This window comes from Accipiter gentilis, unplaced genomic scaffold (genome assembly GCF_929443795.1).
Source record: "Accipiter gentilis unplaced genomic scaffold, bAccGen1.1, whole genome shotgun sequence".
Classification (NCBI taxonomy): Eukaryota; Metazoa; Chordata; class Aves; order Accipitriformes; family Accipitridae; genus Astur; species Astur gentilis.
In genome coordinates, this window is record NW_026061141.1 from 375349 (window position 1) to 397272 (window position 21924).

The 21924-nt window shown below is 46.8% G+C and overlaps 3 protein-coding genes across 4 annotated transcripts in view; 1 reads left to right on the forward strand and 2 right to left on the reverse strand.

The window, feature by feature from the left end:
- LOC126037494 (electroneutral sodium bicarbonate exchanger 1-like) overlaps positions 1–21924 on the forward strand; it is a 102784-nt gene that overhangs the window by 52969 nt on the left and 27891 nt on the right. The window lies entirely within an intron of this gene.
- Positions 1–21924, reverse strand: part of LOC126037487 (electroneutral sodium bicarbonate exchanger 1-like) — a 116999-nt gene that overhangs the window by 18426 nt on the left and 76649 nt on the right. The window lies entirely within an intron of this gene.
- Positions 1–21924, reverse strand: part of LOC126037492 (electroneutral sodium bicarbonate exchanger 1-like) — a 116428-nt gene that overhangs the window by 14096 nt on the left and 80408 nt on the right. For both annotated transcript variants that reach the window (XM_049797829.1, XM_049797828.1), the window contains exon 3: positions 519–640. In XM_049797829.1, the coding sequence (XP_049653786.1) occupies positions 519–583 (65 nt within the window). In that variant the 5' untranslated portion in view covers positions 584–640. The remainder of the gene's footprint in view (positions 1–518; positions 641–21924) is intronic.

Here is a 21924-nt window from a genome sequence, read left to right on the forward strand (position 1 = left end):
GTTTTGGTGGCGATCGGGATATCATCCACATACTGCAACAGCTTCCCCTCCTCAGACGGGGTTTCCCAGGATTCCAAGTCTTTCGCAAACCGATTGCCAAAAACGGTAGGCCTATTCTTAAATCCTTGTGGCAAGGCCGTCCAAGTGAGCTGGGTCTTTCGACCGCTCTTGGGCTTTTCCCATTCAAATGTGAGTAAGTTTTGCCTGGCTTCATGGAGAGGGAGGCAAACGAAAGCATCCTTCAAATCTAAAACACTAAACCAAGTCAATTCAGGTGTTAGTACGGTTAACAGGGTCTATGGGTTCGCCGCTACCGGGTAAAGATCTTCAGTTATCTTATTCACCGCCCATAAGTCTTGGACCACCCAATATGACCCATCGGGCTTCCGAACAGGTAATATAGGGGGATTGAATTCAGACTCACACTCTTTTAATAGTCCCAACTGCAAAAATTTTTCTATCAACGGCCGGATTCCTTCTCTGTCTTTCTTCTTTAGGGGATATTGTTTAATTCTTACCAGCTTTTGGCCTTCCTTGATCCTAACTTCAACAGGTGGAGCACTTTTCGCTCTTCCAGGTGCATCGGTAGCCCATACCCCCGGGTACACTTGCTTTAAGATGTCCTCATTAATGATTCCTTCTAGGGGGAGACTGGTTAAGGTTAGGCTCAATATTTGAATATTTTGCTGATCTTTTACCTCCAGAGTAATTTCTCCCTTCTTGAATACAATTTTTGCTCCCAATGGTTCCAACAAGTCCCTTCCCAAAAGGGCCTTTGGGGAGTTCGGCATATATAAAAATTTATGAATGCCCCACTGTTTTCCTAATTTATATTCTAAAGGTTTACAAAACTATGCCTTTTCACTTTGGCCAGTCGCTCCTTTCACCGTGACATAATCATTCCCCGGGGCATCAAAGCCTGATTCAAAACCGAGTATGTTGCTCCTGTATCTACCAAAAATTCTACCTCTTGTTCTGTTTTCCCTAGCTTAATTATAACCAGTGGATCCGCTAGGGTAGATTCCCCAGGTTCTCGTCACTCTCCCTTCACAGAGGCTACTGTTCTTCCTGTTTGAGCCCTCTGATGCTCCTTGTTCCCTGGGCATTCCCTCTACCAATGACTGAATTTCTTACACAAAGCGCATTGATCCTTGCCCAGTCGGGGCAAGTCTCATCTAGGCCCTCTTCCCCTTTCTTCCCGAATAACAGCCATTAATTTCCTTTGTCCTTGCCTATATCCTTCTTCTCTGTTACTAAACACCCTCCGTGCTTTTGTGGTACAGAACAGAGATGTAGCAAGAAAGGAAAAAAAAGAAGGGAGGGAGAACAAAGGGAGAGAGACACAAAGACTGAAAGAAGGACAAAGGGATGGCAGAAGAAAAAAATAGTGATAGGCTACAGGACAGAGATGGAGGAGTTCCAAAAAGACACAGGGAGCATGACAGAACGAGAGTGAGAAACAAGGGACAGAGCAGGACAGCACTGGAGGAAAAAACAACTGTCATTGATAGGCTGTGAGAGAGACATGGAGGAAGAGAGAAAAGAGAAGGGACAGCTAGCTGGAGAGGGGGATACAGTTAGAAAGGATGGAAGAGGGAAGGGAACAGAGAGAAATACAGAAAAGATGGCAAGAGGAAGCAAGGCAGAGGGACAGCAATAGAAGAAACAAGGGACAGGGATCTGGACAGATGAAGAAAAAAGCAGGAGAAACATACAACATGATACGATGGGACAGAAAGTAACACAGAGCGTCAGATGATAATAATGACAAGAGAGAGAGAGAGACTATGAAAAGCACAGGAGGTTGGAGAGAGAGAGAAGACATGAATGAAAAGAGTAGAGAGCACCACAAAGGGTCAGGGAAAGAGAAGGACAACAGAATAAAAAAACCCCTCACATATTACACACATGTTATCCACTCATCAAGCCCATTTCAGAGTTACACAGTACCTCAGCCCCTTTAAGAAAAGTAACACATGTGCCCGAGCCCATTTCGGCGCCGCACCACGCCCGAGCCCATTTCACGGTTCTCTACCTACAGCTCCAATTTCAAAGTTCTGCAATCACTAGAGGAAGGAATGCACCCCCTTTCCATTAACCCAGCAGCAGCTACATTTACCTCAAGGTATCTACAACTCGCCCTTGGATGCCTAATTCCAACAGACACTTTCACTTACTTCAACAGCTAAGTTTACCTATGGGCACTAAACGCCCATGCTTCCCTCTACGCTTCCCTTTGTGATTGCCATTAGTACTGTAATTCCCACAAGGACACATAATTACCTGTCTTTTTTACATTTTATTTTTAGCGCTTCATTTGGTCCATTACTCATTCCACATAGATTCAGCTATGTCAGTATTTCAATCCAATTCTACAATGTACTTTTTCTACAATATATAGAAAAGACTTATGGCCTCACTCGTCAAAGATTTGACACTATTAGATTTAGTCCTCTTTTAATCACTATTTTTACAAATACATGTAAACTCCAAAAATTTAGCATTACCTGAAGAAGAAATGCCACTATTTAGTACCTGCAATGCTCTACGGAGTGGTCTTTTCCACATTCCTCGCTCCCATTACATACATCGCTGCACATCCAGAAGTTTTACTCCCTGAGGTGACATTACCGCCATGATCCCTGTTCCCAGGCACCAAACGAGTGACCTCCAATCATCTTGACAGACCGTCCACTTCCACACCTCGACACAAAACCAGAAATTGAAAAATATCATTACATCACAAGCTACAAAGAGCAACCAAATATTTTACAAACCCACCACAGACAAATACAGTTACACTCACGCACTTCACAACCCTGGCCTACTCCATGCTGGCCATCTAGTCCAACTCCCCCCACAAAATCCTCAACTGTCTTCCAAAGACCATCCACCGAACAACATATCTCTCTGTGCTGACTGGCAATTACCAGGTTCCAGGGGAGCGCTCCACAGGAACACCGTTCCCGGGAGCCTTGGGAAAAAAAAAAAAAAAAAAACAAAAACAAAAACAAAAAAATCGCCCTGCCTTTGAAAACCCAGGCCCGAGGCAGACCCCAGTCCAAACATTGGCAATCAACATTGCCTCATGGAGCAGCTGGGACCAGGGAAAAGGAAAAATAAATGGGGCAGGGGAGGACACACCAAAAACCAACCCATATCCCAGCTGGGGTTTTTTATTCTAAGTTTGGGGTTTTTTTCCTAATTCCCTGAAAAACATCTCAACTCTACATCCAACCTGAAAGGAAAAAAAAAACCAAAAAGGCTTAACCACAGAACCCTACAAGGTTAGAGACATTCACAACACACCACTCGTTCAGATCACATGAACGCCAGCCCTCACTCTCAACTCATCCATCATACCGTCCACAGGCCTCAAGAGGCCGTCACCCCGTCTGCAGCAGCAGGGGCCTCAAAAAAGCACCCTACCTGCAAAAACCCAGGCCCCAGCCCAACCTCCTTCCAACCAACCTCCCCACAAACTGCCCTTCCGTTACACCAACATTTCAACACGCACCATCATCTCCACCATCCGTGCATTTTCAACCCGATAATTAGCTTTCACAGTGCCACGTGTCACAGTCCAACCTCCGTAGCGCCATGTCACCTAAACGCAAGGTTCTTTCAAGCACCTCTCGTGCCCTGTCATCACCTGCAAAAACAACACACAAAGCTTGTCAACAGACACTTCATCCTCGAGAGAGAAGTCCTCCACCACTCCCCTACCCTGCTTCCCACCTATTCCAAAAATAACACATCCTCACAGCCAGTGTCCTCCATGACACTTGAAAAAACCAGAGCATCACAAACACAGAGCTGTCCCAAAGTTACCGATCGCTCCAAGACCCATCACGCTGCTACTTAGACCTCAAGGCCTTGACCATTTCTAGAGACTTGCCACAAAGCATCTGCATAAACAAGATGAACACCATTGCCCAGTTCCTGCCTTACTCAATGCTAGTTCACAGTCCAATTGCGATCCCCTCAACTCTGCATGCAAAGAGCCCGAAGTCATTAAACCTTCTACGCTGCCTCTACAATGCCATACAAGACACACACAAACATAGAGCCATGTAATTCACATGCAAATGTAATGCCATACAAGGCAGTACTCTTACCTCAGTCAAGGCAAAACAACTCAGAGCCTTGCCATACCAGACAAAACAGAACAGGGCCAATGCAAGAGACTCTCACGTGACAGTCAATACAAGTACAGACCAAAACAATACAAAACCAATACAGAACCATAGAAGGCAAGGCAGTCTCAGGTGGCAATCCATACAAGTACAGAGCACTGCAATACAAAACACAATGCAGGGCCAGGCAATGCGAGACAGTCTCACATGACAGTCGATACAAATACACAACAAAACACCACAGGGCAAAGGCAAATACAGACCAATACAATGCAAGAAAACTGCAAAACACAGCAAAGCAAAGCAGTCTCATAGAGCCACCGGATGCATCTTCCTTCAGAGTCCACTCACGGACTCAACTCCTTACAGTGCTCTGCTGCCTTCCCCCATCGCTCTGTGGGACACATCCTGTCCCTCCACATCTGAAAAAAAAAAACAAACAAACATATTGAATGAGTCACCTGGATGCAGAGCAAGAGCTTCACAACTCCAGAGGTCTTGATTCCATCTACAAAGACCATCTGGAATGCAGCTACAGCCTGTCATTTTAAAAACAACAACAAAAAAAAACAACACACAACCAAAAAACAAACAAAAAAACAACAAAAAAACCCAACACACACACCCCCCTGCCCACTGTAGGGTTCAATTATATGGAACTTAGTTACTGGCCCTGAAAGTAGCTCATGGTTGCAAGAGAGTTCCAGACACCTTTGAAGGCTCTGAACAGAACAAACAAGAAGATAGAAGAAGAAAGATCCCAATTAGAAAAACACAGGTGCACATTCCACGATAAAGGGAACTTGGCACAACCGACCTCAATTCAGGGGCTTATCTCGACCAGTTGGACTAAGACAAGTTTTGCATGCTCTAACATAGCCAATTATATCCTGTGTGTATGCACGTGTACAGAGCGAGTATAACTAACTGTATCTTATGTTTCTACGCGTGGACAGTATCGATGTAACCAATCACCGCTTACGCTTGTGCGCGTGGACACCACATGCTTGCGTGCAGCAGCCAATCAAAGCTTCTAAACAACTTAGAGAATTGTGTAAGAATGATCAGCTAAGCTCAATAAAGGGGCGACTTTGATCATCATACTGGTGTTCTACCATCCGGGCCCCGCACGGAGTAACCCTAAACCCTACACCCCACCAACCAAAAAAACCCAAGGCCAAACTTGGAGCCCATCACGTGCAAGTCTTAACACCTTAGAGACTCAAATCCGCTTCACTGCCCCTCAACAACCCCTGCCACACGGCTCCAATTGTCTCCGTGAAACACTATCGGCACGGCTGTCCGCGCAGGCCGCTGATGGCTACTCGAGCCGAGATGACTGTACAACCCTCGCCTAAACGGTCTAGGCACATCAACGTTTCACCCGTAGACTCTTATCGCTGTTCCACCTACCCCTGACTCCACACCCCCCCAGGCAGAGCAGCTCCAAGCCAAGCACACCGTGTGCAGAACGTCACCACGTGGAACGCCACCAACGAGGTGATTCAACGAGAGAGAAAACTCTCAGCAAGAAGAATGACCCCCGGACGGGAGGCGCTGTCGGGCAAGATGACCTACGGGGCCGCAACCGCGAGGCCAGGAGGCTCCACAGCAGACCCAGAGGAGTCAAACGGAGCGGCCCGTTACAAGACAGCACTGTCAAAACCCAGACGACAGATGCGCCAGAAGCCTGGCGTCGAGACCTAAGGATGTCAGGATGCGGGGAAGAAGTCCCACTCCGAGAAAACGGACGGCTAGAGAGCAGAGCTGCCGATGCAGGCTGAAAAAAGTGCTGCCATAGAGCACTGACCGGAACCCGCCAAGACCGATCCATGCTTTAGAGCTCCGAGCGCAAGAAAAGAAGCACCCGATTGGCACCGGGCCAATGAGTAAGAGCATTCAAAACCCTAGGGACAGCACCCGAAGCGCATGCCTCGCTCCTCTGGCGCAAAGCGCGACAAGGACATCGAGACCCGAGGAAGGTCTAAGCGCACAAGACAGACTACACAAACTACACGCCACCGCGGACACGGGCCGGAACTGCCCTGCCCGGCACACACGGGTCTCGTGCTGAAAAGCAACCCGCTCCCTTCTCCTGCGCAAAGGCGACTGCTTTGGGACAGCCCTCTCTCCTGCGCTAACTTTAAAACTCCTCCCTGCTATTCCCAGCTTTGTCCCTTCCTCTCAGCCTGGTCCCTCAACTTAGCTTTCAGAGGGCTGAGGGTCCAAATCCATCCTCCACAAAACCACACGGGCTAACTGGGATGTTCCTCAAGGGGAACATTGCTCTTCAACATCTGCAATGAAAAAAACAAACACAAACAAATCAGAAAAGGGAGTAAGCATCCCGCTGGCCAACGCCAACTACTTCCCCAACTCCCCCCTCCTCACAAGTGCCACCGTGTTCACTTCCCCGCTCATTCCAGACTCAGACCCTGCAGCCATCATCACTCGTGGTATCTAAGGTACCGAGAGAAACCACGTTAGCGTGGCACTCGTGAGAAGCCATCGGCCCCACACTCCTCCTCGCTAATCCACAGCTCACCTGAAACGCTCATCCAATTCAAAGATAGCCCACACAGCACCTCCACAACAGAAGGTAAAGGCTGAACCGAGCAGCCCCATAATACTTTGCTATTCAACACCGACCCGGCCGACGACCGCCTCACCTTCTCGGACCGCTCACCGGCATGCAGCTTTTCGGGAGACCTTATAGCAGACTTCACGGTACGTAAAGGGTGCCTATAAGAAACCTGCAGAGGGACTTTTTACAAGGGAGTACAGCCATAGGACAAGGCGGTAACGGCTTTAGTCCTAAGGAGGGTACATTTAGTTTAGGCGTTAGGAAGACGTTTCTCACTAGGGGTGGCGAGGCACTGGAACGCGTTGCCCAGAGAACCTGCGGATGCTCCCTCCCTGGAAGCATTCAAGGCCAAGTCAGATGGGGCTTTCAGCAACCTGGTCTTGCGGACAGCGTCCGTGGGGGAGGGCTGGAACTAGAGGATCTTTATGGTGCCTTCCAACCCAAACCATTCTACGATTCTATGACATTCAAATCCAACTGCAAAACTCCTCTGAGAAGGGCTGGTGAACCCTCCTCCCTTTCCCCAGCAGTCCCAAAACTTAAGAAACCCCTTTTCTTCTCCTCAACTGTCAGGAAAGGAACCCCACTGCTTCCTGACACCTCCTGCCCTCAATCTGCACTCCTGAACCCCCTTCAGTGGCTACTCCTCAAGAGCCGCTCTTCTGAGCAACATCCCAAATTCTGGGGGCACCCCCTAACCTACAGCTCCCCAGAGACTCTGAGCTCTGCTACATGCCCACAAAAGAAAGTCAAGTCCCAAGCCTTGTAATCTACGAGGGGCCTGCCACCAGCTGCAAAGATTCTAAGGACAACGTGGCATTCTGCGGGCAATGAGGAAAGGCACCCCAAACCCTGAAGGGCACTGTGCCTCACGGCCCTTCTGCTTTCATCAGTAGTACTAAAACTCCATATACAAATACATACAAGATGCTCACCCTAACCCCTGCTAAACAATGTCACCATCAGTCCCGTTAAGAGACATAACAACTTACACAGCAGAACTGTTAAAAACCCAACGTTCCTTCTTCAATAAAGTTGGGAATTGCAGGAAAACACAATGCATGAAGAATAAAAAAAAAAACCAAACAACAAAAAAACCCCCAAACAATGCATACTATTAAACCATCTTTCTACCCCTGAACTGATGCAGAAACTGACACTAGGCCTAGTAGATGTAGAAATAGAACGTATGTTTAGACTCAGTGTATTGCTAAATAAAAGACTCAGGAATTTGTTAGAAGGTTAACAACTGCCTCTGTAAGTTGATTTACGTAGACAAGCCAAGGACATAAAGCACAAGATTCCTGTGTCTGTAATATAAGACAAAATAACATGCCCTCTTTGAGGAGGTATTCTGTTTGATAAGAAAATATGTTCTGTCTCTTGTGGTGACTGAGCCAAAAGCTAGGTGATAAGCAGAGAAGTTGTTTGTGGGGCCCAGAAGGGGATCGTACTGCGCAAACTCGTACAACAAAGTTCAAACAGCGGACAAGTGAGGAAGACTATGGAAGACCACCAGAGGACTCCAGAAGACCACCGAAGACCTTCAACACGCATGCATAAAGGACATTTACATATGCTAATGACTTCTCGGAAAATCAATGAATATGTATATTATTTCTCAGAAATTTTATGAATATGTATGTAAGGCAGGTATTTAACCTATACAATTAGTCCCAGCCAGAAAGCACATTTGGAGGAGCGATCCTCCGTTCTTCCAGCGCTGCAATAAAGAATACTTAACTCCATCACTGAATGCTCATTTCGAGAAACAGAACACTCGAAACAAAATTACTGACCTGAAAAAAAGAAAGGGGGAAAAAAAAAAGCTGCATACAAGTGTGTCGTGGTTTCAGCCCAGCCGGTAACAAAGGACCACGCAGCCGCATATCATGTCTGAATAAATGTGAGTTTAGTAGATGTATAGGTAGATACACATTCAGAAATGCACAAGAACTGAAAGGAGTAATCTGTAACTGGTAGACTAAGAACGCTGCAATAGCATGCAATGTAAATCAACATGCACCTATAGGGAAGGGAAGGGAAGTACAGAAACATTCTTCTGGATTTAAAAAAAAAAAAACAAAAACGCAGCAATGGTAGGAAAAGGTACTTGGAAAGTGCCACTTTCAATCCACTGAAACGACGTCTGCAACAGCAGTAAGAACACTGGCAAACTACCTTCTCTGTTCCACAGGGCCTTGAAACCCATACGCATTGTCTGTTGCCACTTGCCATTAGGAAACAAAGATATTAAATAGGGCAAATCAGAAGTAACTTGAACCAATCCCTCCCACCCAGCTATAAACCAGGACCATATACAGCCCTTGCAGACTACACAAGATCCTGTCTCATTCCAGCCACATCATTAGCATAAGCTGTGCAAACCCATGCAAATCAACAGGTTTTTCAGGCATAAAAGCAGACTCCAACAGCAGTTAAGCCACTTCTTACAACTGACAATGTCATACTTCCATCACTGATTATAGCACAAGAACAAGAAAGAATGGGTCTTTATTGTCCTTCATGAACTTGAGGGGCTGCAAGAAACCAGTGAAGTTACAAGCCTGGATTCTGTAACGTCGCTACCAGCATAATTTCCAGATCAAAGATCCGGCCTCCTGTTAAGATAATCAAACATAATTTTGAGTTTGGAGGACAGGTCATCACAACACTATGTTAGGTAGAGTATAAAACCTTATCATCAGATTCTCAGCTAGTTTAAGTCAATGTATTCTGTGTGTTCCGCTGAAGTCAATGAAACTAAACACACTATCACAGGAAAGAGGTATTTCAGCATGCCTCAGACCTGGAAAACTATCTTGAAAAATGCCCGTAACTTTTAACACAAATTCTCTGCACTTCCCACGATCTCTCAACAGCAAGCAGTAGTAAGACCCTAACAGTTACTTGCAACCTATTTCTTGCATAGCATTCATTTTTATTTTAATTTTAAAAGGGGCAACTAATACATAAGATTTTTGCAGCTACTCACAAAAATCAATAAGCAAAGACATTTGTTCCAAGATTTAAATTCCTTGTACAATTTAAAAAAACTATCAAAGCTCTGTAAAGTAAAATAGATACATTTACCTACTCATGTAGGAAACTACAGACAAACTTCAGGAAATGACCAAAGGTGCAGAGGATAGGCTAATAGGCTAAGGTAGAAAAACAAAACAAAAAAAGAAAAACCAGAAGTTCTACAGAAAAATGAGTGAGCAGCCCACAGCACTGGCAGACAACAGATTTTTTTATCCCCGCTTCCTCCACCCCTTCTTCTTACCCCCCCACCCCCGTTTTTTTTTAAAGGAAATAATTATTCTATTCTGAAACATATTGCCAGTGATGCAGTTGAAGCCAAAAGTTTAAATGAGTTCAGGAGAGAATTAACCGAATTCTAACACATGTGCCAACACAACTGCTATAAAAAGCATCTGCATCATGGTGAAATGCAAACAGCTACTCTGAGAATGACACATTATTATTCACTAAATTTGCCTTTTACCCTGTTGTATAGTTACTAATGTTGAAAAGAGTCACTGCTGTGCAAGAAACTAAAACTTACAGCGCTTTATGCTCGGAGAGAACTGTGGCCCATCAGCTCGTGGCTGTGAAGTCTTACAACTTAACACGTTGCAGTTGCACACCAGCAAGTTCTGAGGCGGACTGCCGACTGTATTCAATAGTCACAGCTTATGTAGGAGGATATGATAAACTTGACTTATTTGCCTTCAACCGATGCTCCAAATATTTTAAAGTCGTTCTTGAAGTAGGTTACTGGTTTGATTACCCTTCATACAAAATCCTCCTTCAAATGGAGGTTTCTCTTCTCTTCTTTTCAGATTTAAGGCATGAACAGAAACCACACCTGCATCATCACTGAAATCAGTGCCTATTTTTCAATAAACTTTAGCAGCAGCATCAGAATTCGTCCTCAAGTACCGTTCATAAAGCAAATGCTTCATTCTTCAAAACTTTTTTTAGCAAAGGTTAGTAATGCTGTACCACAGACTCTCACGCCCAGTCACGCATGTTCTTCCCGAGACTGTTACGCAGCTTCGTATTTTAAAAATCGCCATCCTAACTGCGTACCTGATACTACTGGTTCTCCCCTTTTTAAAGTCTGATGTTAAGGAAAAGCTGCAAGCCCTACAAAACCAGGCAGACTTGCTTGTTCATGCCAAAGAGAAAAAGGTTAAGCATTAATAAAAAATAAGACTATTGCCTACCTTTAAGTATCCATAAAGCTATCAACATGAACTGTATGGTGGCTTGTTAGCATCGCTATTTCAACACGGGCATGCAAAATGTCCTTCAGTTAAATTCCAAACTCTATGAAGTAATTGGTGGGCAATTCCCCAAGGATAAAACATCTATCAAAAGCCAACAGTAAGCCAGAAATCTCTTTCCGTTTCATAGGGTAAAAAAAAAAAAATACAGTGAATCCTGAAAAAAGAAATCGATATTAGACAGGGAACACCTATATAGTTATAAGGCAAGTAATAAAACATTTAGTGTTTTGATTTTTTTCTTTTTATTTATGTCATCACAATAGTTAGACAAACATGGAAACATTTGCAACAGCAATACTTGGGTCACTTTAAAATCTTGGTAACACTGAAATACAGGTCAGCAAAAGCTAATGATGCGGGGAGGGGACTTTAGGTCTTCTTATTTTCATACACATTCACACACACGCACATATATATCTATATACACACGCGCACTCCACAACTCCAAAGAGCTATCTTAACTATGTCTGCCAGTAAACGGAAATAGTAGGCAGAAAGGAACCATATCCATACTAAGACAGTTAGCTGTGTCGTAAAACTGAAGATCACTGCAAACAGTGCCATCTTAAAGAAGAAGAAGAAGAAAAAAAACAACCAACACCAAAAAAACTGAAAGGAACCATCGCTGTGCATGTCATAAGCATGAAGTTATTTTAACCTGATGACTACTCTGCCCTATACTTTAAGCATCATTAAGTTTTTATGTGTTTTTAAAGTCTAAGGTTATTATTTTAAATGACCTACTTGTAGTGGCAGCCCAAGTAGCATTCTGGAGAACACCACAGTGCCCACAATTTCTACAGGTCAGTGCAGAATGATTAAGCACTACATTTCTAGGGGAGGAAAACAAAAAAACACTACTGCTCATTTATTCAATTGGAAAGCTTATTACCTGCACCTTCCAAAGCAACAGGCTACAGGAACACTGAATGCAAAGTAAACCAGACCCATCTGGAATAATCTGACCTCTCAGCTCCAAGTTACACATCTTTCATTTCGTATTTGAAGGGATTAACAGCATTTGGATGCACAGAAACTGTCTTTACAGTGATGTCTGCAGACCTCCGAGTCATAAGTTAAAAATGTCTTCCTAAATTATAACAGTATTAGCACTTCCTCTGAAAGGAGTAAAAAAACACAACCAGGGAAGGAGGAAGTGACACAACACCAAGGGTTTTTTTCCCAGAGATAACAAAATCCTGAGAGAACAAGATGCTTGTGCTATCAGAATAAAAATCCCCAAAGAAGCAAAAGAGTTTACCTTTCCCTTGGAAAAGTTACTTTTGAGTCAAGATCTGCCCTTTTTCTCTCCCAAGCATGAAATCTCTCTTCAGCTTAAGACTCTCTTCTACTGCAGTAGAAATTTAGTGCACATGCTGGAACCTGGACAGAATCTTATTTAAAAAAACAAACAATACAATAGTACTACAGTGGCTAGAAATCTTTTACATATTCTGATGAAGAGACTCAACTTATTTCTAGGAAATAAAGTGTTTGGGGCCAAAGCCAACGCATGATGGTCATGTAAGGTTAAATTTTTATTGATTTTTTTTTTTTTTTTAAATTGATATATTGAAAAAAGCTGGAGAAGGAAGCGGGGACAGAAAGGAAAAACCATTCAGGGAGTCAGTGGTATAGACTGTCAGCACGCAATCTAAATATTGTAATTGCAGATCACATAGTCAGAACAAGCCAGTCAAAAGTAGCACCCTCCCTGGGAGAGGGGCGGGAGTCTCTCTCCCCTTGTCTTTCAAGCCAAGACCCAACTAGCAGAAGGCAGCTTTTCTGTCAGATAAAGCAAGGCAAAAGGATCATGTACAGCAACTTCCTTGCAGCCTCTTGCTCCTGAGCACCCTTCTTCACCTCTTCCTCTCTTTCTTCTGGTGATGGGAAGGCAAAGCATGTTCTGTTCCTGTGAGCCCATACTGCTTGTCCCTATAGTCACAGCAGGCACCTGTGATTCCTCTCCGAAGACATTTACGCATAGAAATCAGTTGAGTGGTGTGTTACAGAAGCATAAGCTGCAGTGGACGTGATTCTGAATCAGTTATTTTTTTTGCCCATCATGACAAAATAAAACCAGCAATTTCTTACTTTATAGAAATCCTCCTAAAGTAGTAGTTGCCCCCAATCGCTGTCAAGTTTTTGTATCACAGGAGAACAAATGCAGCCAAAAGAACATTTTCTCTAAAAGGACCGCTCCGAACTGCACAAGCAGGCAGGCACAGGCAGCTCCCGATTTAATAAAGCGTATGTACACAGCACCACTTAGTGGTGCAAGCGGAGTCACCGCTGACAGGAATGAGAAGCTTGAACACCAACCTTCCCTCCCCGGCCCCCTGGACACTGCAGCCTGATCTTGACAAATTGACCGCCTGGATAAAAAAAAGGTATCTGGCAACTAAAAAGATCCATTGTACTTTTCTGCTCAGTACACCTAAAGATACAGATTCACCCTCGAAATCTCGGCCAATTTCTTGAATACCACCAACACTCAGAACAGGTTTCAAATGGCAACGTGGCAGGACAAAGTAATAAATGCTTATCCTTAAGTCTGCTAACTTTCTAAACCTTTGCCTAGACCTTAAGGAAATGTAAAAACAAACTACTGCAAAGTTCAATACGCAAGCCACGCAAAGTTAAGGCTATCAAGTAGGAACTGGATTACAAGTATAAATCATGCAACAGCTACTCTATGACATGGATGTCCTGAACAGATCATCCTCTACAGTGTAAGTCCAAGGTACAAACCCATCAGCACCTCCTTCCCTCTCTGTATCGCTGTGGTTACCTGCTCTGTGCCCAGAGCCAAAAAGAGTCCCGACATTCGAGTTACTGTTCCTTTTATGCCCACCCCCATACTTCTTTCCCGACGGAGAGGTGATGCACCTGATTTGAGGTGGAGTGCAGACAACCTTCTCATCTAGTGCTGGGCAGTTTATTTGTCCCATAAACAAACCCCAGGAAAGAGAATGCACGGTTAGACGGGTGCACTTGAGGTTTTGACCACGCGGTAGCACCGTTAACTGCTGAAAGAGCAGGACTCTCTGCCGCTCCGTGTCCATGTCACGACTGCCCTCACGTCCCCAGTCTGCACCCAGCTCCTCCAGGGTGTGCAGAGGGGCTTCCAGCCCTGGCTCAGCAGGCGTCCACATAAGATCCCCCAGCCAAGAGGGGGGTTGTATGCTCACCTGCCACATCGATACCGTGGGTACATTAAAAGCCACCCCCCAACCCTTTCCCCAGGAGTGATTGGGGGAGGCTCTTCAGTCATCTGGCTGTAAACCCCCTCCCCCTCAGGGAGACCAACATCCAGGCATGCCTTGCTCTAACTCCCCAAATCCACTGCCCTCCGAGGAATAAAAGGCGTCTGGGCCACTCCCCCGGCTCTAATCTGCAGATATGCCTGGCTTCCCAGAAGCAGGCTGAGAAAGCCAGCATTAAGGCACTCCTTCCCACGCCCAGATCCACAAAATCCTCAGAGAAAAGAAGAAAAATAGCCACTTCACCGCAGCAGGAAGTAAATGGACTTGGGGGACACAGGAGGCCAGTTCTCCTGGGGTCAATGGAAAGGAGGGCTAGATGCAACGTATCTGAGGATTTTCCATGTGCACAGCTGAAACAGCCATGCCTCAAGCAGGGATGCGTCCCATTTATGGCAGTTCCTCCCCACTTCTCATCCCCAAAAGACAAACTCGGGCCTCTGCCTTCTCCGTGTGTAGCTCCCCACTCCCTTCAGCATGGAGCTGCGAGGCTCGGGGTTTGTGGAGAACCACAGGTGGGAAACCGAGGCTACTAATGGTGACCACAGAGAACAGACCAGCTCGGAGGGGGCGAGGAGGGCTGATGCACAATTTCTACGTTTGAATTTGTTGGGAACTTGGTGGGAGTCACAGGCTTGCAAGCCACAACCCCAGCTATCCAGGACATGGGCTTCCCAAGATCACAAACCTCCGGGGACGGGGACAGGGACGGCGCCTGCGCCGGCGAGCGAACGCCGGGCTGCCCCAACGCGAAGCACGGCGCATGCGCCCAGGAGGCGCATCCGCACGGCTGGTCGGGGAGCGGGCGCAGCGGGAAGCCCGCGGAAAACCACGCGAAACCGGCAACGCTCCTGAGTCTGACCTGGTCGGACTACGCCGCGCCCGAGAGCCGCGCTGCTGCCCGGCCGCCGAGTCCGCGAAAAGTACAGCTCCCGGCATGCCCCGGGAGGCAGCCTGCCCTGCTGCCTGACCCCGAGGGGACGCCGCTTCCGTTCCCCCCCACCTCCCCACGCCGGCGCAGCGGCAGTTCCCGCGGAGCCCCCAGCGCCGCTCCGGGTAGCTCCGGCACGGCGCGGCCCCGCTGCCGCTCCGTGCGTGCAACATGGACCCCGCCGTCCTCCTCGGGGCTTTCCCCGGGACCCGCCGGCCGACTGCGCAGCCCCGCCACGGGGCCCGGTGAGCCCCCCCGCGCGCCCGTTCTCTCAGCCGCCCTGTCAGCGCCCCCCCCCCCCCACCCCCGCGCGCACGTTCTCTCAGCCGCCCTGTCAGCGCCCCCACCCCCACCCCCGCGCGCACGTTCTCTCAGCCGCCCTGTCAGCGCCCCCACCCCCACCCCCGCGCGCACGTTCTCTCAGCCGCCCTGTGAGCCCCCAGGGCTCCCCCTCGGCCTCGGCACCCCCACCGCCCCCGGGCCACCCCCGCCTCCGACGTTCGCGCTCCGAGGGGCGCCCGGCCCCGCTCACCTTCTCCCTCGGGGCAGCCGCAGCCCGGTCACTGCTCAGCTCTGCTCCGCTCCTGCCTGGGCTCCCGGCGGCCCCTCCCCCGGCAGCCCCTCCCCTTGCCAGGGAGGGGGCGTCGCCATCAGCCTCTCACTGCCCGCACCTGCGGCTCCTCCAGCCCCGGCCCGCAGCTGTGGTACCGAAACCCGGAACCAAACCCCTCACCACCAAGGTGAAGTGAAGCAGCAGGCACTGCCTTGACTGAGTGACAGATGTCAAGAGTCGTCTGATGTGGAAGAGGTGTTAACTGGGGTCAAAATACAGATTTTAATACCCATCTTATTTTAGTTCTAAGACTTGGCGATTGCCAGATATCATCTTTTCGATTTCCCCAGGTCCACCCGCGAGCGAGGCCACAAGGGAGATTTCTTCCAGAGAGAGGATAGAGTTATTAAGTCTCAAGACCACGATTTGCTTTTCTCCTTCATGAAGAGGTGAGTGGATCATATAGCATCACTAGTCACCCAAGCAGTTAAGCCTGAACTTTTCACCTGTCCTTTAATGCCGTCAACTCCAAGCTAAATTTTTCCCGTTATTAAGAGGGGACCAAAGATCATGTGAAGTATTATTATCCTTTCTACAAATACACCCCCATCTTAGAGCTTTAGCTACTAGAGAAGGTCTTGGGAGTTTGGGGTCAGAGGAGCTAGCTGCAAGTACAAACTTTCATACAGCTCTGTTTAGGATGTGTGATGTTTCTCTGGTTGTCTAAACCGGTCTAAATTTCCACAGATGGTCCCGACTCTGGGTGGCTCTAACAAGGATCCTGGAACTCCAGTAAGTTCTAAACATCGTTTTATATTTTAAACATGATCCCAAGTTCCTTTTTGCACTTGTCTCTACGGTTTTGGCAGCTGACAGCCCCGAGGGGTGCTTGTACAAGTTTCTCCCGAAGGGCGAGTAAATTAATTCTTTTGTCCGTGAGGTGGATGGTTTGGTAACGTTATAATTCACAACGCTATAATTCCTTCTTTCAAATTTAAAAAAAAATAATTGCCTTTTAAATCCATCCAATTTAATCTGCTAAAATGATTCTCGTTGTTCTACCTCTTTTCTCAAGTTTTGGTTAAATTCAATGTCAGTATTCTCCACGGAACTAGATTTTCATCTGACTTTGGAATCGGAAAGGCAGGCTGTTACCGAGGTTAAATTCTGTGTCTTTACAAAACTTTGAATCAGTTACAAAACTAGATTATTTTTTTAATTCAAATTACAAAACCGGTTAATATCAAGATGAATAGCTCAAACAATAATTGTTTCATTTTGTTTATCTCATGTTTAGAACCCCTCAAAAAAACCCACATACACCCTCTAAACACACAAAAAGATTATTGCCCTCGACAATATTCCTAATAGCAACCCCAACATTATAAACTTTACACAACTGTTTTCCCAAATAGATAACGTGAAACTTACTTATAGATTTTCCGTTTTAAAGGGACAGTTTCTTTAGACTTCCAGTTTCTTGTTGGGTGCTTTCTTTATTCTCGAATAATGAAGCCAAGGTTCTTCTCCCAGACCTTTACTGCTACAAGTGTTGTTAAAATGACTCGATACGGTCCTTTCCACTTCTCGGTGATTTTATATATATTCAATCTCCTGGTCGGAAGGGATGCGCTGCTACGTCCAGTTCTAAGGGTCCAGCTGTGGAGACATACTGACAAAGTTCTTGAAAAGAATTGCTTAAAGAAATCATAACACCTTTTAAAAACATATCTCCAAAGGCACTCAAGATACTCAGAACACAGGACTCTTGATATGGTCTTTCATACATTTCCTAAAGACTTGGCTTTTCTTTCTCTTCTGGCTATACTCCGATTCTTAATAGAGCCACGGGTAACGCTTTAACCCATGTGAGGAGTGAGGTTTCCTGACAAATTTTACTCGACTGTTGCTTAAGGATATAGTTCATTCTCTCTCTCTCTCTCTCTCCCCCCACACACTTGCCTGTGGTCTATGTGGGGTGTGATAGTCTCAATCCATAGATAATACTTGGCTCAACTTGTCTCATAATCTTTGCTATAAAATGAGGGCCATTGTCAGATGACATTCTTACAGGCACCCCATATTTTGGTATTATCTCTTTGAGCAACACTTTGACTACTTCCCTTGCTTTGTTGGTGCGACAAGGGAAAGCCTTGGGCCACCCAGTAAAGATATCAACTAAAACCAGGACATATCCTTATTTTCAAGGCAATTCTATAAAATCAATTTGCTAATATTCTTCTAAAAAATTTCCTTATTTAATAATCCCAAAGATGATCTTATTACTGGTTCGGGGATAAATTTACATATACATTTCACGTCCGCTTATAATTGTTTAAACAATCTTTGTCATATTTCGCTTTCTGTTTCCCAGTATACTCTGTGATGTTCAATGGGGCAATTTCTCTTATTATTGTGGGTGGGACTATTATTCGACCTGTCGGTGTTACAGCCTATCCTGTTTCATTTTGTTAGCCTGCAATCTAATAATTAATTCTTCATCTTTTTCATTATAATTTGGAGTTTCTTTAGGCAATTTTATACCTTTCTCTGGAACTAGTGCTAGGATGCCTTTTTCTGCAGCCTCTTCAGCAGCTTTATCAGCCAGTCGGTTACCTGCGTTAGGACCGGTCTTACCTAACGGATGTGCTTTACAGTGCATCATCGTGACTGCTGTTGGTTTTTGAATGCTTTCTAACAATTTCAGTATTTGTTCTGCGTGCTGAACGGCGGTTCCTGGTGCAGATAACAGTCCTCTTTCTCCCCGTATCGCTCCATGCGCACGTACCACTCCAAAAGCATACTTTGAGTCTGTCCAAGTGTTGACTCGCTTTCCTTGACTTAGTTCCAGAGCTCGAGTAAGAGTTATCAATTCAGCCTTTTGGGCAGAGATCATCGAAGGCAAAGTTGGCAACGCAAGTACCTCCTCAGTAATTATTGTCTATCTCGATAAAACGTTTTCCTTCACAGATGGAACCGCTTCCGTCGGCATATAGTTCCCAATCTGTTTCTTCTAGTGGCACATCTCAGAGATCCAGTCAGCTGGAGTAAACTCTTTCGATTGCCTGCAAGCAGTCACGTTCTAGTTCTCCTTTAACTCGGTCAGTGGTTGAAAACCCAACAGGGTTAACGGCGGTAGTAGTTTTTAGGTAAACATCATCTTGTTCCAGGAACAACACCACTTGGTATTTCAGCATTCTGCTAGAGGATAACCAGTGCCCCCCTTTCCGTTTTAGCACAACAGTTATCATGTGGGAAACGTACAGTAATCCTTTCTCCTCAGGCGAACTTACGAGCTTCCTGGATCAGTAGCACAGTTGCACCGTTGACGTTTTTTCTTTTTTGGAGGAACCTCTGCCCTCCGTGATCCCCTGTGACTCCTTCCGGACGTCTCCTAGCGTCTTTTGGGCTTTTCTTATAAGGGCCGGAGATCCCAGGTAGCAGCCCCAGACTTGTCTAATTATGCTACCCTAGATGATTCTTCTCTTTTGCAGGAAGCTCTCTTCTCCAGGATTGACCCAAGACTCCTCCAGGCGTCATCCCAGAATGTTTTGACCTCTGCGTTTGGGACCGGAGATCCCATCTACCTGCCCCAGACTCCTCCAAGTAAGTAGCTCGAGACATTTTTGTTCTCCTGTAGAGAAATCTCTCAACTCCGACAGCCACCTGAGACTCCTCCCAGGCATCTCCCACAGTCTTCTGTCCTCTGCTTTACCTACCTAAGGGGTCAGGTAGAAGCCCCAGACTCCTCCAAGGAAGCTACCGTTGAGGCTTTGTTCTTTTTTGGAGGACCCTGTGCCCTCCGGGATCCCCTGTGATTCCTTCCAGACGTCTCCTAGAGTCTTTTGGCCTTTTCTTATAAGGACCGGAGATCCCAGGTAGCAGCCCCAGACTTGTCTAATGAGGCTACCCTAGATGATTCTTTTCTTTTGCAGGAAGTTCTCTTCTCTAGGATCGACCCAAGAGTCCTCCCAGGCGTCATCCCAGAATGTTTTGACCTCTGCGTTCAGGACCGGAGATCCCATCTACCTGCCCCAGACTCCTCCAAGTAAGTAGCTCGAGACATTTTTGTTCTCCTGTAGAGAAATCTCTCAACTCCGACAGGCACCTGAGACTCCTCCCAGGCATCTCCCACAGTCTTCTGTCCTCTGCTTTACCTACCTAAGGGGTCAGGTAGAAGCCCCAGACTCCTCCAAGGAAGCTACCGTTGAGGCTTTTTTCTTTTTTGGAGGAACCTCTGCCCTCCGGGATCCCCTTTGATTCCTTCCAGACGTCTCCTAGAGTCTTTTGGGCTTTTCTTATAAGGACCGGAGATCCCAGGTAGCAGCCCCAGAGTTGTTTAATGAGGCTACCCTAGATGATTCTTCTCTTTTGCAGGAAGCTCTCTTCTCTGGGATCGACCCAAGACTCCTCCCAGGCGTCATCCCAGAACATTTTGACCTCTGCGTTCGGGACCGGAGATCCCAGCTACCTGCCCCAGACTCCTCCAAGTAAGTAGCTCGAGACATTTTTGTTCTCCTGTAGAGAAATCTCTCAACTCCGACAGCCACCTGAGACTCCTCCCAGGCATCTCCCACAGTCTTCTGTCTTCTTCTTTACCTACCTAAGGGGTCAGGTAGAAGCCCCAGACTCCTCCAAGGAATCTACCGTTGAGGTTTTTTTCTTTTTTGGAGGAACCTCTGCCCTCCGGGATCCCCTGTGATTCCTTGCAGACGTCTCCTAGAGTCTTTTGGCCTTTTCTTATAAGGACCGGAGATCCCAGGTAGCAGCCCCAGACTTGTTTAATGAGGCTACCCTAGATGATTCTTCTCTTTTGCAGGAAGCTCTCTTCTCCGGGATCGACCCAAGAGTCCTCCCAGGCGTCATCCCAGAATGTTTTGACCTCTGCGTTCGGGACCGGCGATCCCATCTACCTGCCCCAGACTCCTCCAAGTAAGTAGCTCGAGACATTTTTGTTCTCCTGTAGAGAAATCTCTCAAGTCCGACAGCCACCTGAGACTCCTCCCAGGCATCTCCCACAGTCTTCTGTCTTCTGCTTTACCTACCTAAGGGGTCAGGTAGAAGCCCCAGACTCCTCCAAGGAAGCTACCGTTGAGGTTTTTTCTTTTTTGAAGGAGCCTGTGCCCTCCGTGATCCCCTGTGATTCCTTCCAGACGTCTCCTAGAGTCTTTTGGCCTTTTCTTATAAGGACCGGAGATCCCAGGTAGCAGCCCCAGACTTGTCTAATGAGGCTACCCTAGATGATTCTTCTCTTTTGCAGGAAGCTCTCTTCTCCGGGATCGACCCAAGACTCCTCCCAGGCGTCATCCCAGAACGTTTTGACCTCTGCGTTCGAGACCGGAGATCCCAGCTACCTGCCCCAGACTCCTCCAAGTAAGCAGCTCGAGACATTTTTGTTCTCCTGTAGAGAAATCTCTCAACTCCGACAGCCACCTGAGACTCCTCCCAGGCATCTCCCACAGTCTTCTGTCCTCTGCTTTACCTACCTAAGGGGTCAGGTAGAAGCCCCAGACTCCTCCTAGAAAGCTACCGTTGAGGTTTTTTTCTTTTTTTCGAGGAGCCTCTGACCTCCGGGATTCCCTGTGATTCCTTCCAGACGTCTCCTAGCGTCTTTTGGCCTTCTCTTATAAGGACCGGAGATCCCAGGTAGCAGCCCCAGACTTGTCTAATGAGGCTACCCTAGATGATTCTTCTCTTTTGCAGGAAGTTCTCTTCTCTGGGATCGACCCAAGAGTCCTCCCAGGCGTCATCCCAGAATGTTTTGACCTCTGCGTTCAGGATCGGAGATCCCAGCTACCTGCCCCAGACTCCTCCAAGTAAGTAGCTCGAGACATTTTTGTTCTCCTGTAGAGAAATCTCTCAACTCCGACAGCCAGCTGAGACTCCTCCCAGGCACCTCCCACAGTCTTCTGTCCTCTGCTTTACCTACCTAAGGGGTCAGGTAGAAGCCCCAGACTCCTCCAAGGAAGCTACCGTTGAGGTTTTTTTCTTTTTTGGAGGAACCTCTGCCCTCCGGGATTCCCTGTGATTCCTTCCAGACGTCTCCTAGCGTCTTTTGGCCTTCTCTTATAAGGACCGGAGATCCCAGGTAGCAGCCCCAGACTTGTCTAATGAGGCTACCCTAGATGATTCTTCTCTTTTGCAGGAAGCTCTCTTCTCTGG